The sequence below is a fragment of the Gossypium arboreum genome, chromosome 8 (genome assembly GCF_025698485.1).
Source record: "Gossypium arboreum isolate Shixiya-1 chromosome 8, ASM2569848v2, whole genome shotgun sequence".
Classification (NCBI taxonomy): domain Eukaryota; kingdom Viridiplantae; phylum Streptophyta; class Magnoliopsida; order Malvales; family Malvaceae; genus Gossypium; species Gossypium arboreum.
The window spans coordinates 123,777,649-123,794,936 of NC_069077.1; the positions used below are offsets into that span (position 1 = coordinate 123,777,649).

Genomic DNA, 17,288 nt, shown 5'->3' on the forward strand with positions numbered 1-17,288 from the left:
AGCTATTTTTGCTGGTGGAAAATATTTTAACAAAAAATTTTCAGTCATTAGCGCCCAAGTAGTGGTAGAACCTCGTGACAAAGAATTTAATCATTATTTTGTTTTGTTCCTCTATGAGAATGGGAACAACTGTAAGCGTATGGCATCATCGGTAACGCCATTGATCTTGAAAGTGTTGTAAATCCCTAGAAAGTTGGCTAAATGAGCATTCAAATCTTTATCTTGCAAACCATCAAACTGAACATATTGTTGCATCATCTAAATTGTGTTCGGCTTGATCTCAAAATTGTTTGCACTAATAATCGGTCTAACGATACTCGATTCAACCCTAATTTGAGTGGGCTTAGCATAATCATACAAAGTCCGAGGGGCAGGACGTGATGAGGCAGCTAATTATTTTGGTTGTCACCTATCTCCACAATAATATCCTTTTCCTTTTGATTGCCTATATATTCTGTTGACTTTGCATTGCTTTGTAACTTTTCTATGATTTCTGCTAGCAGACTTTTCAATTTCACTGTAAAAAAGTAGTGGATCCAACGGGTTTCTTCTAGTCATAAACCAAAAGAACCTGCCAGAAACAAACAAACAAAAAATTAGAATATAAAAATTAAATTTAAAATAAAAAAATATTAAAATAAAAATAAAAAATGACAAAATTAATAGAAATAAAGTTTTTCTAATATTTTAGTCTCCAGCAACGGCACCAAAAACTTGATGTCCACGAAATCAACTAAAAATTTGACAAAGGCAACATCACCTATCAATTAATAGTATAGCTACGGTAAGCAAAGATATCGTTCCCACGGGTGTCTATTACAGTAAGTAAAAAAATAATCAGGAAAACAAACAATTAACAACCAAGAAGCGAAAAAATACCTAGGAAAGAATCCACCTATACTTCATCTTTCACTATCAATCTAAATTACGCAATTTCTTCACTTAGTATCTTGATCCTTAGAAATCCCTAAATTATGCTAATATCTCCATTCAAAACTAAGAGCAATTGACTCTAGGTTGATTAATTGAAATTACTTTCTAATTAAAATCTCAATTATCGCATTAACTCGATCTATGGATCCCCCTATTATATTTTACTCTAATCTGATAGATTTATATCGTCCTATTTCTAGGATTGCATGCAACTCCACTTAATTATGCTAGATCTACTTTTAAATAGGGTATATTCCTCCCCAAACATGGATTAATAGCCTAGAAATATTAAACCAAGAATTAAGGACACATAATTGAGAACAAGATCCAAGTATTTATTGTGTAAAAATAGAAATCAAATAACAGAATTCATCATATGGTTCATCTCCCCTAGGTATTTAGAAAATTAATTCATAATCGCAAATAAAAACATCTTAAAGACAGTATATGTAATGCCCTAAATTCAAAGTTATCGGAACAGTGGTTTCGTAACCACAAATCCGATTTAAAGAGAAATTTATTTCAATATTTTTGCATGAAAATTGATATGATGGGAAAATCGTATGAAAATATTGATAGAAAAATTTTACCGATTTAGTGGTTAGTTAGAAAAAGAAATTATTGAAGAAATTGGGTAAAAATAAGGTATCGGGACCTCTATCTCGTAAAACAGAGTCGAAAATAATTTTATAAATATTTATGAAATGTTAGTAATGTGGTATTAAAATTTCGATAGGAAATTTTAATGTTTGGATAGTCAATTAAATGAAAAGGACTAAATTATAATAGGTGTAAAAGTTACTAGAATGATTAAATAGCTTAAGAGTCTAATGAGAAAGGATTTAAAAGGCAATTAGACCCAAAATTTATTATGGCTGGACGGCAAGGGCATGAAATCAGCAGGAAAATTAATAAATTAAGGGTAAAATTGGAATATTGTAAAATTAACTAAATAAAGCTAGGACTAAATAGGAAATATCTAGATTTCTCTTCATTTCTCTTCAATTACAGCAGCTAAAAATGCCATAGGAGGGTTATCTAAGCTGGTATTCCATAATTTTTGCACCAAGTGAGTTAATCCTTACCTTTATCTTGTAATTTTTGTGTTTCTAAGACTTTTACAACTAGGTCCTACTATTAAATTCATTAGTTTTTGATTTCATGGATGAAATTGAAAGTCACCATGGTTGAGTGCTGTAAGTTTATGATGAAATAGAATGAAATTAAAGCTTTAATTTATTTATGATATGATTTTATTAGGTAATTTCAATAGAAATTGATTTTTAGGACCTAATTGTGAAAATGCTTGGAATTAAAGTCTATTGCTGAAATTCTGATTCCTAAAGGTTGTAAACTAGTTTAAGGTGATAGAATAAAATGTTAATTGATAAAAATCAGCTCAATTGAGAGGCTAATTGAGTAGGGACGAAATTATCATTTATTAAAAGCTTAGGGGAAAAATGGAAATAAACAGCTTGCACAAAAAACAGTTTTGACAGCAGCAGTAGACTAACTTTGAAAAATCACCATAAATTGTAAAAATCGAATTAAAATATGATCAAAATATGAAATTAAATATTATTGAGTCTAGTTTCTCATAGAAGAAATAGTGTAAGCAATGGATTTGTAAATTTTTAGATATAATAAATTTTGTGAGACAAGGTCAGAATGAATTCAGGTTCCCCTGTTCTGACTTTGAAAAATCATAAAAAATTGAATAGAAATAATTATGGCGTTAAATTTATATGTATAAAATCCTGAATGAGTCTATTTTTAAGAGAAACAAACAAAAACATCATTTGAATCCTGTATGAATAGATAATTAATTTTTAGTGAAGAAGGGTCAGAACTGTCAGACAGCAGAACAGGAGTGAATTTAAAGAGTAAACTATACTTATTGGATAAACCAAAAATCCTGAAAATTTTATGATAAGAATATATATGAGTCTAGTTTCAGTTAAAATTAACGGATCTTAATTTGGAGTTTCGTAGCTTGAGTTATAAATAATTTAGTGACTATGACTCAAATAGACAGCTTTGAATAAACTATAAACAATAATAGTTGAATTATAGAGAATGTTGCATATGAACATGAAATGTATTAAATTGATAATTAAATTTATTTATTTAGATCCAAAAGATTCAAATACTGAAGCTAGATCGAGGAAAGGAAAAAGTTCGGATTAGTAGATTTTTTTGTTTACAAACAAGTATCAAGGTAAGTTCGTAACTTGAATTATATTCTTAAATTGCTTGAGATTGTATGTTATTGATGTGACTATGATTTGAATGTTCATTGTATGAAAATTAATGAAACATTGATATATTTGATAAAATGGGAAGAAATCCCGTTTGAATGAAAGGAAAATTCGATGGATCTCTCGAAAAGGAATTGACGGTAAAAGGATCTAGCCCGGACGGGTGATCCTATCTGATATAGCCCTCCAAGAATATGTGTAAAATGGATTTAGCCTGGACGGGTAATTCAATTAGGGTCTCAATTTAGCCTTGGACTGGTAATTCAGATCCAAGCTCATTAGAGTAATTGTCGTTCTGAGGATTTAGCTCGACCGGTAATCCCATTGCAAGGTTGAGGTTCATGAGTGTGCTCTCTAAAATGGAAATGTGTGCACATGAATATGAATTGGCGGACCCGAAATTGTACACTAAAAGTGTACCTCTGAAAATCCATCGAAATTCCAATAAATTCAACGGGATAAATATGGGAAAATAACAAGGAAATGGAAATTATGATATTGATGAGCTCATCAATCATGGTATATATTATTGGTACATGGAAATTATTGTACTAACTTGAATGTTGAGTTTGTGCATATTAGGGTAATAATAAATTGAATGGATATATGAATGTTTATTGTATTGTATTGAAAATATTAGGTAAGTATAATTCTTGTTACATGAGCTTACATAATTCTTGTTACATGAGCTTACTAAGCACGAAGTGCTTACCCCGTTTCCTTTTTCCCTGTTTTGTAGTGTTAAGAGATTGGAGGTCAGATTTGGTCGGAGACACATCACACTATCAACCTCAAGATTTCGGTATATAAAGAAACTTTATTTTGGAAATCAATGGCATGTATAAGCTAACAAAGTAAATGTTAACGTGAAATGAATATAAAGTTAGCCATTAGTATGGTTAACAAACCTGGTTTTGGGTATGTGATGACGTTATCTTATAAATATGCATGAATTTATCTTGAAAATATGTTGAATTGGTTTGGTTGAAGTGGATTAGTCTCGATTTAATATTGCAGGGAATGTTAGATATTTATAAAGGGACTATATTGAAGATAAAAAAAAAATCGTAAACTCCGGTAATACCTCGTACCCTATTCCGGTAATGAATAGGATTAGCAACATAAAATTTACAATTTAATCTCGAATAATCACCCAAAATGTATTAAGAACGGGATTAAAACATGTTACTTTTAACACTTAACACTTTCCCTCTCGACGGTCTGGCATTTTCTTTTGCTACAATTGATAATGCAATAAATAAACAAGTATCATACTTCATTCAATCCACATTCAAATACAAAGCCTTGCATATTTTTTAATTTAGTCTCTTAACTCGAGATAAGCATATCTTTTTATATTTAGCATCAGATTAAAATTTGATTTCACATTCTTTCATTAGGGAGCCTATAATTCCTATTCCTATCATAATCTCGTGATAGGGTTTTAATTTATTCAATTTTGTCTCTAATGTAACAAAGTTTATTATCAAGATTTTTAAGCTTTACAATCTAGTCATTTTCATGATCTAAGCTTAATATCTATCAAATTTAAGCCTAATTCATCAATTCATCAATAATGAAAACTAGCTAAAACTTTAAAATTTTATCAAATTGGTACATGGGCTAGCTAAATCAAGCTCCCATGACCATAAATCCATAAAAAAATTTATGAATTTAGCTTTGTTACCTTGAATTTTGTAATGGTTGAATCTAAACTTCAACAATAGAGTTCTCCTTTTTGTTTTTTTTTTTTTTTGATGGTGGAAAATGATGAGTTGTCATTTTTCTTTCCACTAAGACATTTAAAACTCTATGGCGATTGAACTTTACAATTTAGTCCCTGAGCTTTAATTAACTACTTTTTCAGCTAAATTACTTAACTGAACTTTATTATATTTTCATATTAATTCCGTAAATATTTCTATTTTATATTTACGGGCTCAATTTATGGAAATAAGGTTCCAAAACCGCATTTTCCAACACGACTAGAATTCGGGTTGTTACAAATTGGGTCTTGTCTGATCTGCTTCAATACCCAATGCAATGGTATCTCCCCATTTGAACTTGATAGACGACGTATAGTCTTTTAATCGATTTGCTCAACTTCGATTAGACTAAGGATGTGTTTAGATTATCTACTAATATAAGTTGTCTTTTCACATTACGATCCGACCATGTAATGGCGATTAATATTAAATTAAATGTTAGATAATCAATGAGCTAAAAATTGCTATCATTTTGCTTTGAATTCAATAACTGTTGAAGACAATATAGAAATGATATTGATTGATGTTTATTAAATCAATTTGTTCGAAAAATTACTAGTACATAGATGAAATTACTACACTAAGGAAACTAGATCTCATCAATTAATGCATTTAAAAAAGGTGTAATATAATCTCTTATATTAACATTATATTTATGATCTGAAGATTCATTCACCTTATCACATCCAAATTTGCAACACCTTTATCAATATTCAAATACCAATTTAGATTTTGCCCCTATTAATCAAACTAGGAAATGTGAAACGGATCCACAGATAACCTCGAACTCACCACAAATATACATAAGCACCATAAATGATAACGATATTGTGGTGCTTGTCATAACACGACTTCCAACCCAACACAGTAAAAAATGGGGGCAAGCACCAAATATAGTACTCTTGGGTGCTATTAGCAATCCCAAGTAAACTCAAATATTTTAAGAGCTCTACTATCATATGGTATTCCAACCATACCAAAGTGCTTTTCAAAATTGCTTAATAGAGTCATTTAATAATTAAAGCATGTTTAATAAACTTAACAAACATCTCACCAATTCATCAGAGTCAACAGTAGTACATTAGCATCATTTAACACAACAAACATGATTTTAAGCCTCCAATACCATAAGTCACAAAACAAGCAGTGCATTAAGCTTCCGTCACCTCAAGTAATTTATTTTTTTAATCCAACATACCATACCTAAGAAATTAACTTAATCAAACATATAAAGTAAATTGGAAATCTGGAGAGCACAAATAGAAACGCGATTAAGCTTTCGTAACTTTTTCCTTCCCTTTAGCCTTAGAGACTTCGGCCACCTCCTTAGCTTCAATTTCAATATAAATAAAAAATAAAAAAATCTAATTGAAATGATGCATCAAATGAAGCGAGACACTAACTTCGTTTCTTTTGCTATTAACCAAATATCTCAAGAACTATTACATACACTTATCATATATAAAATCTATTAATTTAATGTTAGCCTAAACCTATAAACGCACTCAACACTCGAAAAGTATTTAGGGTTTAGATGATTGTAAGGGTTGGTAGATTGTAGAATTGAAGGTATAAGGTTAAAAAATAACATGGGGGGGGTAAAACTCGACATTCGTTGTAATAGAACTTTAGGTTTGTGAAAAAATAAAGGGGAACGAGTACTTACAGGTTGTATAAAAAAAATTAACTGAGAACTAGACACTTCTGGGTGTTGAGTTCTTGAAATGTGATATTGTATTAGTAAAATTGATAATTAGGGAAACTCAACACCTGTGGGTGTGGAGTTATTCTTGAATCAAATTCAGGAGGCTTGGACTAGAGTGAATTAGTAATACCTTAGCTAAGGGAGAAACTAGAAGGGGGCAAGGGACCTATCCCCCAAAAAAAAAAAATTCTATTAGTCATTTCGGCTCTTCCAAAAATTTAAAATTTAATTATACTCTTTTTAAAAATAAAAAATCTATAATTTGTTTTCTAGAAAATTGTAAAATCTTACAATAATACAATGAAGAAATTACATTATTAGTTCTCTCAAAAAGTTATAATTCAAATTTGACCCTTCAAAAGAAATTATAAATTTACCCTTGACCTTAGCCTAAACTCGACACTTATTAGTATTGAATTCTTATTTATTTATTTATGACTCTCTATTAATTATTTGTAGGTCTAACCACCTGAATCTAATTTAAGCAGATATTGACATTCATAAATGTCAAAAGTCTACAATAAAAATGGGAGCTGATGAATGAAGAGTGAGTTTTTTTATTTGTTATTGTTGTTTGGGTGAATTGTTAGAGGGGATAGTAAGGCGATTAGGCAGTGGTTTTAAATGCTTTTTCTTTAAGATGATTGGTGGTGATTATTAAATTGATATGCTACTTCAGTGCAATATTTATTCCCCTTATCCTCATAGGCCTTGAATTATTAATATTAATTCAATCATAATATACATATCAATTCATGATTGCAACATCATAGCTACTAATGATTTGGCCTTGGAGCAATTTTTCCTTACCAAATTATTTTTGAGCTAGGTTTATAATTATCTTCAGATAAATAGTAATATCAAATTACGTTGGATTGCTAACAAGCTAAACACTTTGAGTATTTAGTTATTCATGCTTAATTATTACATCATAAAACAATGACCAAAAGAGAAAAAAAATGAATTAACGTTTGACTCATGAATTAATTAGTTGCCTATATTAAGCTTGCATTGTAAGGGACACCTGTATCTAATAACCAATCGTCTCCCAGCAAAAAGCTAGACACAGTAAAGTTAGTAGCATCGGCTGCATTTATTACATGGTAACCAGACCAAGTGATCCTATTGGAAGTGTTAGAACCGGGTCCATTGTTGTTATATTCAGCATAGTATGACGTATTCAAGGCAAAATCTCCATTCCATTCTTTCCAACCAGCAGGGTTTATTAAACTGTCCATGAAATTCTGCATGTATACAGTCCTTGAGTACTCCTTCCATGGTCTCCCTAAATATGTTTTGAAAGTGGTATTGCTAGAGGCCAAATCATCAGCAGCCATGATGTTGCAATCATGAATTGATGTGCCTGTGTTTTGGTTTGGATCTGTCCGACCCTGTGCAGTGATGGCATTGAATTGCCCATTCATCGGTCGTCGAGGATATATGTTGCAGTTCTGAAAAACAACGGCAGCATTTCCAAATATGAAATCAACAGTACCATATATATCACATTCTCTATAAAACTGTCTTAAGGAATGAGTATATAGAGTATCTTGGTATCCTTCGAAACTGCAGCTATAGAATACTGACAAGTCAGCCCCATTTCGAACTGCAACGGCTTGATACTTGATTGCTCCAGCCGTGTTTTGAAAAGTTATGTTTACCGCAATAAAATTTGGAGCCACCACAGCTGTAATATTAAGCCAACCCTATCAGATTTAAGTTAATGTAATTACTTCAAACAGTTTTTTTTTTTTTAATTAAAACTTACCAAAAGTTGCAGAGTTAAATGTTGTCCACCCATCAACTACGTTACGATTTCCAGTGATAATTGTCTGATTGATACCATCACCAATCATCATCAAGTATTTTTTGTTCGTAGCGATGGAAATGTACTCTTGATATACACCACCAGAGATGTAAATCAAGAAGTAACCATTTACACCATTGGTGTTGTTGGGAGCTGCAGTTATAGCATCATCAATGGTAGTAAAATTACCACTACCGTCTTGAAACACTGTCACAATGTCACTCACCAATACCTCTTCATCAGTGCTGTCAGTCGTTTGAAGAAGCTTTCTTCTGCTTACAGTCTCATAAATTGAGCGTGTTCGACTAGACATTTTTAGATGCAAACGTCCACGTTTGAAACCTCGTTGTTTGTTTCTAGGCTTCCATGTGGCCTTCCTCTTCTTCTTAGGAACCCATCCTTTAGTGAAAAGTGCTAGAGAAACACTATAAAGCTTTGTGTCATTTGACAGAGGAACTGAAAGGCCGTTCCTTATACTCCAAGTTGAGGCAGTCGATTGTATGCTGTCTAAACAGGTCTGCTGGTTAGTTAGAATAGCGCTAAGGAAGGTTTGCATGTCATCAGCTTCTACCAGGGACAGAGTTGTACTACTGCCATTGACAGTTTTAAATGAGCTCAAAAGGAAATCAATGTTTAGAACAGTTAAGAAGCGGCAATCTTGCAAAGCATGAATTGCGGATGTTGGTAACGAGGGTTGGTATTTTCTTAAATACTTCTCCACTAGCTTGAGGAATTTTCGGGACTGTGATAGAGATTTGCGGATAGAGAATCGACCGTAGTTGTAGACATTGGTGGTGTGGTTAGGGAGCACAGCTCTGCAATAAGATGGGTTTGGAGTGGACTTGCAAATTGTTCCTGCTGAGACAGGAGCCGAAGGAGGAACACCTGCAAAAGAAGAAGAAAGGAAGAAAGGAACAAGAAAGATTAGACATAATGTTAGAATAGAGCAGAGCTGGGCCATTGCTTTTAATTTTTATCTTCGTGGAGTAGGTGTATTTAAAGGGGAGAAAGACCGCTAGGCAGTTTTTGAGGGTAAAGTAAGCCATTAGATTTATAAATTGATTTCAAATGCTAAGACTTTATTTAAAAAAGACTTTGTATTTCTCGGGTTTGATGTCCCAATTTTCAGATCCATCATCAGGACGTCAAGCTAGCTGTTAAGCAATTATTCAATATTACCACCACCATAAAAGTCAAAACATAACGTAGCTTATTTCTGGGTCATGCGATATCCTACTTGCCTAATTTCCATGCACGATCGTGGGATATGTTTAGGAGTTTTTAATTAGCCTAATTGCCCCATTGGATTCATTATCTGAGTAAAAAACTCAGCACTAGAAATAAAAATTTAAGAAATATAGAATAATATTGCCTATATAACATCAGTTTAATGACAAGAAAAAGATTGAAAGTTTTAAAGCTTTAGATTAAGCCTCACTAAAGAAATAATAGTTTATCGTCTAATTAAGTCATCATTAAACGACTCATTTACTTTAGCTAAAAGACCCAACGCTGATGTCGCAATAAGTAATGCATTCAAACTTTCCAAGTCTAGAAAGTAAACTTTTTCTTCCAAATTTGCTACACTTCACTAGTATTTCCCACAAAGAGTGCGGTTAGGTTAATGACGGTGGATTTGGCAACCACGAAGGCAGAATGATTGGAAAATGGAATAAAATAAAGGAAAAAGCTATAATACACTGGAGTCAACACGCTCAAAAGATGTTATTCTACGTGTGTTTTCGACTTAACATTAACAAACTCAGGCAAAAGAATGTGGGTGATCGATTGATACCACAACTATAAGGAGACGAATATACATCAGGACAAAAACATCTATTGACTTGTGATCTCACTGGGATTAACTATTTTCTATCATATACATGTTATCCTGGAGGATTATGATTAATATTAGCATAACTAATTGTCAAGTTTATCTTTAAAATATCAGTATAGTATGTCAATAAGGCTAAAATAGTGCAAGTATACTCGAGATCTGACTAGAATACGCGTTGCAGACTGCAGAGACCATGAGAACTGTTTGGAGATTTATGTTGATGCTAAGTTTGTCAAAGCTTCTCATTATCAAGCAAGCCTTCGAACACATAACAATATTTCATAAATTTGCAAGTGGGTCTCGCGTAATTCAAAGAAAGAAACTTGCGACCTCTTTGAAAGCCCATGGAGGCCGTCAATGCGGAAACATGTGCTGCCGGAACAGCTAAGCAACTATATTTAGATTTATCAATGTTTCAGTTCTTACATTTATATAGCTTGAACATGTGCTGTGGAGACAACGAAACTTCCCCCAAAACTATATTCCAACATGTATGAAACGAACACTATAATTAGGCTAAACTATACAAATAGTTATTAACTTTTAAAAATTTTTATTTTAAACACTCAAAAAGAATTTATTATTTAAACACCCACATTAATGTCCTAAGAGCATAAATAACATGCAACAATTAGAGATATGAGGAATTTACAACCATTTAAATCCCTTAACAACAATTTCTAGAAAAGAATAACCAATGCCTAAAACTTAAACCCCACAAATATAAAAACCATGAAATTTGTAACAAAAATTTTAGCTTTACTATTACAGCTATTACAAAAGAGAAAAAGCAAAGATTTTGAAAGAAAGTTATTTGTTTAGATGAGCTTGAAGGGAAGAGGTCAAGGGTAGACCTGGGAACTTCGGCCTTGTCTTTGATTAATTCAATCTTTTTTGTTCTTCTGGAGCTTAAAATAAAAACTTTTAAAATTTGAATGATGATTTGTGTTTAAAATTTGAATGATGATTTGTGTAGTTTACCCTTATAATTATAAAAAAGAATTGGTGTATTTTGAAGTTTCAAAGTTTCAAAGTTTCAACACCCAAACGGGGTGCCAAATTGCCATTTGGTTTTCCCATAATATCACCGGGGTTGATCTTCAGCACTGGACCACGCCGCCTTCCTATCTCATTAACAATTTTAGTTCTTTGCTTTATTTAAGTTGTGGAAAATTGACGCTCAAGAAATGTGACCAAATGAAGGATATTAATATCACTTTCTTTAGAGCCTCTGGAGCTTCGTAAATCTACTTTCTCAATTTCAAGTTTTGACCTTATGTAAAACTGAAAACAGAACATTACTACGTCTTATAAAAATTATTAAAACTACTTAAATTAATTCTAAATTCGCTTTTTTATATGAATATCATATTTTAAATTTTACATAACCCATGTTGTATGGTTCAAACATTTGCAAGTAATCATTAATCTAAAATATCTAATACTATAGATATATATGCTACGTATATTACCTGGTAATGTCAATTATAAATTACAAAACCAATAGCAATTGAAAAAAAAAACATCAGACCATCATGAATTGCATTACCTTTAATTGTTTATTTTAGTAGACTTTTATCAGCACACTTTAACTACGAAAATCAAGCTAAGCGAAGATTGAATTCAATTTTTAATATAATTGAAGTTCTTTCAAATAGAAGATTTGATCTTTTAATTAGAAAATTTTTACCAAATAATACATTGTATTGAATATCTTTTAAGTGGTTATAATAGTAGAATTAAAGATTGATATTAATTGTAATTAAACAAATCTATTATGCATATATAGTGGATGATTTGTATATGTTAAATGTACAATTAGAGAGCATTTTACTTGTTCAATTAAGAATTTTTTGTTAGTGCAAAATTATTAGTAAATTGATTTGTCTTCATCAGTTTACATCAAATATTTTAGGGTGAAAGTTTTAGAGTGAGAGTGATTTAGGTCGAAGTATACGAGTGAGATTGCAACTTGGTGAGTGGGTTGAACTTAAATCATAGTGCGTACTAGTTGTTTATAATGGATTAGTCACTAAGCAAGGCTCCATAGGCGTAGGATGTTTTCAAATAGTGTGAAAAATTTTCTAGAGTCCATCTCTATTTTCCGACTAGTAGTTACTACATCCAGTTGCGACTAAACAAATATCTAATAGGCAAAAAAGTCAACGAACTATCAATTGGTATTAGTGTTAGACACTTAACGTACTAAGTGAAAGTACTGTCAATTTTCAATTGAAGGTTCATCAGTTACCACATATGTGATATTGGAAGGACTAACTATGTTATTGGAAGGCCAAGATAAGGGCCACTGTCATTGGGTTAGAAATTTAGTCTCACAATTCGTACGGCCTTATGCAATTTCTTGGGTTTAAATCTACCTAAGTCAGCCTAACTCTCGCAAAGTGAGAATTCTTGATAGAAATTCTCTAAGGTACCAAAAATAAAAAGGAAGCAACTCAAAACGAAAGAGCAACAAAAGAACAAAAAAATGCTATAAGAAAGCGGCACACACAAGGTGTTTCAGTAAATGCTCTCAAAGTATCTCTATTACTTCGAAGGATCACAACTGAGTCCTTACAAATGAGGGGAAATACCTCAATTTATAGTTGAGCTCCCCCATAACAAACAATACATATTAAGTTACATCGATAGTCAAGATTAAAGCTATCTACAATTGAGATTCTTAAGGAATTAACTCAATCCTTTAAGATTACAAAATAAAATTTTATCAGATTACGAATCTTCTAAGATTACTTTCCATATTTACCAATGGCAACCCTAATTTTCCTTAAGTGCTTCACTGGGCCACCAAGTCTTTAACTAAATGGTTTTTTCCATATGTTCCATGAATGAAGTCAATTCAAGTGGGTCGAATGAGCCTCATTTCATTAATGGGCCTCTATAGGTTACTCTGTGTGCATTCGTCACGGGCTTTGATCCATGGCCCATGACATTCTCCCTCATCCATACTTGTAACTCCCTTGTTACATTCTCGGAATGATATTGGTTTGACTCGCCTTAGAACTTTCTCAATGCCTCGGCCAATTCCTGACTAGCCTCTGTGTCAGGTTATCCACCCCTCGAAACACTTATCTCTGCTTTCGTCATCTCCTAAATCGAACCGTTCCTCTTCTTGGTACATCTCGTTTGCAAAAGCCCACCGTTCTTACTTGCCCACATTGTGACTTGCCTTGATTAGGATTCCCTTAATCCGCACAAATAGGCTTTGATGTGCTCACGTTAAACATTGGGTTAACCTTGAGTTTTCCCACGAACTTCGGTTTGTAAGCCCATCGATTTACTTGTTTCAGAACTCTAAAAAGGCCACTATGTCTTTGTGGAAACACAAAAATTTATATACTTTTTCATACCCAATTCTAACTAAATTCATGCAAATTCGGTTAAATTCTTGTCAAAAAAATAATTAAATATTATAAAATAATTAACTTATGTTAAAAATATGAACATTATGAATTTAATTAATTTTTTAGTTAATTTTGATTAAATTTGGTTATTTTTGACAGAATTACACAATTGGAGAAAAAGGGCCCGGTGAACACTGCGAGAAGAACAAAACCGAGAGCAATTTGAAGTATTGAGGCCAATTAATTTCCAACCCAAGACGGTCTAGAAATGTGTATTAATTCATAATTAAATTAATTTTAATTTATTTCCTATTTAATTTAGGTTAAATGAATTAATTTTAATTAATTATGAAGAAAGGGCCTAGTGAACTGCACTAGTTGAACTGAATGAAGTGAGCCGAACCAGGCACTATTTGGGCTGACCAGAACCGTCCATTGGCTGACCCAAATCAGAAAATTAGCTGATAAAATATTCTTGCAAAAAGGCCCTTGAAAAACCTCCAAATTATGTTCAAACCCCACCTTTATTTTAGGCTTTGTAGATTTGCCCCAGCCTATTTTTAGCAAGTTGAAAGCTTCAACCTTGCCATGTGTGGCCGGCCATGGGAAGGCTCTCTTGGCTGCTAAATTTGCTATTTTTAGCAGCCCTCTTCAGCTATAAAAGCCACCCTATGCTTCCCATTTCAAAGCATCCCTCAACATCCCTCATTCCACAGCATTCTCTCATCCTCTCTTCAGTTCTCTCAAAGTTTCCTCTCCATTTTTCCATCCCATTTTCCCTTCCTCTTGTGCCGATTCCCTCTCTTGAGAAAGAGGTGTTCTTCAGCCATCTTGGGCATCAATCAAGGATTCATAGAAGCATTGCTCAGCGAAGACAACTGAGACTAAGAACGAGCAACAGTCAAGCTGCAGAGAAACACTGGATTTGCTTTCTATTCCCTTTCTTTTTAATTTCTGTTGTTTTTATGATGAACATATCTATGAAAAATATTGTAGTTGAAATGGTTATTTTAATCAATTTAGCTTGAATTTAATTTGTGTTGGGTTGATTATATTTTGCCTACTTGAATTATTAAATTAGTGTTTATGCTGTTATAGGCCTCAGTGAAATGCTTGATTAAGTAAAATCATGCTTAGGTTATCTGGCATTATAATTGTTTAGATAACTAAAGAATTAATTGTTTAAACGGATTAAAATTGCAATTAATGGACTTAGTACTTAATCAGTGCATGTTTAATTCTTCTAAGGTAACTGAAAATTAAACCAGCATTGTATTTGGGGATACATATGCCTTGCATAACTTGCAAGATTGTTGTGATTAAATTGTTTCAAGGTATGGCTACTTTGTTACTTCACATGGTCTTTTACATGTTTATTAAGTTGAATTAATTGGTTGAATCGACATAGGAATATGCGAGAGATAATTTAATTCAATAAGTATGTATGTGCGATAGCATGTTTACTTTATTAAATATGTTTAGTCGGTTGAATTAGCATAGGGATATGTTCAAGAGATAAATGGAATTTTTAATTAGTAAATATGTTCATAAGTTAGCAAATTCTTGGGTTGCCGTGAATTTATTCATAACAAATAAGCACGAATTTAATATTTCTAAGTTAAACAGTATAATTAATCCAACACAATTATATCATCTTGATTAAATCTTAATTCAAATTGTGCACTAGAACTCTTTTATTTTATTTAAATTGTTTGCTTAGTTTTAAAATCTTAGTTTATAAATCACTGCTCCAAGTTTTTGGCGCCGTTGCCGGGGACTGTTTTAAAAAAAAACATTATTTGTGATTTTATGTTTACATTTTGGTTCTTTTATTTTCCTGTTCAATTTTACTTACTTAATTAATTCTTCTCTGATTATTTCAGGTGTTTATGAGTATTAACTGAATTATCGACTTACTCCCAATGGACCCTGAAATAGAACGAACCTTTCGCCAATGAAGAAGACAAGCGAACCAGAGAAAGACCGAAGAGATGAATTTCGAGAATATCAATCAAGGAAACGGAGCAAACCTTGCTCAAAATCCTATCCTTATTGCTGATGATAGGAATAGAGCTTTACGACAATATGCCGTGCCAGTTATTAATGACCTTAATCCAGGTATTAAAAGACCTGAGATCGAGGCACAACAATTCAAGCTGAAGCCAATCATGTTCCAGATGCTTCAGACAGTGGGCCAGTTCAGTGGAATGCCAACTGAAGATCCTCATCTTCATTTAAGACTGTTTATGGAGGTGAGCGACTCTTTCAAGCTAGCCGGAGTACCCGAAGATGCATTACGATTAAAACTGTTCCCATACTCGCTGAGGGATAGAGCTTGAGCCTGGTTAAACTCACTGCCACCGAGCTCGATTTCTACATGGCAAGAGTTAGCAGAGAGATTTCTTGTGAAGTATTTCCCGTCTAGCAAGAATGCTAAGTTGAGAAATGAGATTACTGCTTTCCAACAAATGGATGATGAGTCCTTGTATAAGGCATGGGAAAGATTCAAAGAGTTATTACGAAAGTTCCCCCATCACAGAATTCCGCATTGCATCCAACTTGAGACATTTTACAATGGTCTCAACGCTCACGCAAGGAGGGTAGTAGATGCTTCTGCTAATGGTGCTATCTTATCTAAGTCTTACAATGAGGCTTATGAAATCATTGAGAGGATCGCCAGTAACAATTATCAGTGGCCAACCAATCAAGCAACGTCAGGAAGACGAGTTGCTGGAATCCATGAAGTGGACGCTCTCACTTCACTTGCATCCCAAGTATCTTCGATATCTTCAATGTTAAAGAATCTTACCACTAATGGGTCTAACAGTTTTGTAGCTTAACCACCTAACCAATATGAGAATATAGCCTGTGTCTATTGCAGGGAAGGACGTGTTTGAAGAATGTCCGTCAAACCCAGAATCCATGTAGTACATAGGTAATTAGAACCAGAACCGAGGAAGGCAAGGGCTACAATCCAACTTTTACAACCCATCATGGCAAAATCACCCCAATCTTTCTTGGAGTAACCAAGGTGCTGGAGGCAGTAACAACTATGCCCAACCTAGACCAACCCAGCCGCCTAGTTTTTCACAACAAGTTCAGAAACCAGTTCAGGCTGAATCGTCCAATAGCTTAGAGAATTTATTGAAGGCATACATGGCGAAGAATGATGCCATTCTAAGGAATTTAGAGAATCAAGTGGGCCAGCTTGCTACTGAACTTAGGAACTGTCCACAAGATGCTTTACCTAGTGATACGAAAAATCTGAGAAATCCAAGGAAGGAGCATTGTAAAGCACTAACATTGAAGAGCGGAAAAACTGTAGAGCCCAACATCATTGAAGCTGAAAAGGAGCATGCTGAAGCTCAAGATTCGGAATAAGTTCAATCGAGTGTTGAAGTTCCTATTCCACTAGAACCAGAACCTACAATACCTGAAAAGGTAACCTCGGAACCAGCCAATTCTGATCAGCCAACCATTCCGTTAGCAGCAGAATTGCCGCCAAAGACAAACCAACCAGTACCAACTCCAATATTTAAACCCCCACCACCTTACCCTCAAAGACTCCAGAAGTAAAAATAGGAGGTCCAATTCAAGAAGTTCCTTGACGCACTCAA

The 17,288-nt window shown here is 33.2% G+C and overlaps 1 protein-coding gene and 1 non-coding gene across 2 annotated transcripts; both read right to left on the bottom strand.

Annotated features, from left to right (window-relative positions):
* Positions 1–7,537: 7,537 nt before the first annotated feature.
* On the bottom strand, positions 7,538–9,430 carry LOC108468679 (probable pectinesterase/pectinesterase inhibitor 7). The gene is made up of 2 exons (XM_017769548.2): positions 8,431–9,430; positions 7,538–8,349 (listed from the first exon to the last, which is right to left on the bottom strand). The coding sequence occupies exons 1-2, from the start codon at positions 9,428–9,430 to the stop codon at positions 7,658–7,660; spliced, it is 1,692 nt and encodes a 563-aa protein (XP_017625037.1). The 3' UTR covers positions 7,538–7,657.
* A 6,676-nt stretch (positions 9,431–16,106) lies between these two features.
* Positions 16,107–16,213, bottom strand: LOC128279979 (small nucleolar RNA R71). Its single transcript, XR_008270163.1, has one exon. It is a non-coding gene; the product is annotated as a small nucleolar RNA R71 (small nucleolar RNA).
* Positions 16,214–17,288: the final 1,075 nt, after the last annotated feature.

Bases quoted from the DNA above. Each gene is read 5' to 3' on its own strand.
- LOC108468679 (XM_017769548.2), bottom strand. From the start codon at position 9,430: ATGGCCCAGCTCTGCTCTATTCTAACATTATGTCTAATCTTTCTTGTT. The intron at 8,350-8,430 runs GTAAGTTTTAAT...TTAATATTACAG, and splicing joins ATTTAACTCTGCAACTTTTG to CTGTGGTGGCTCCAAATTTT.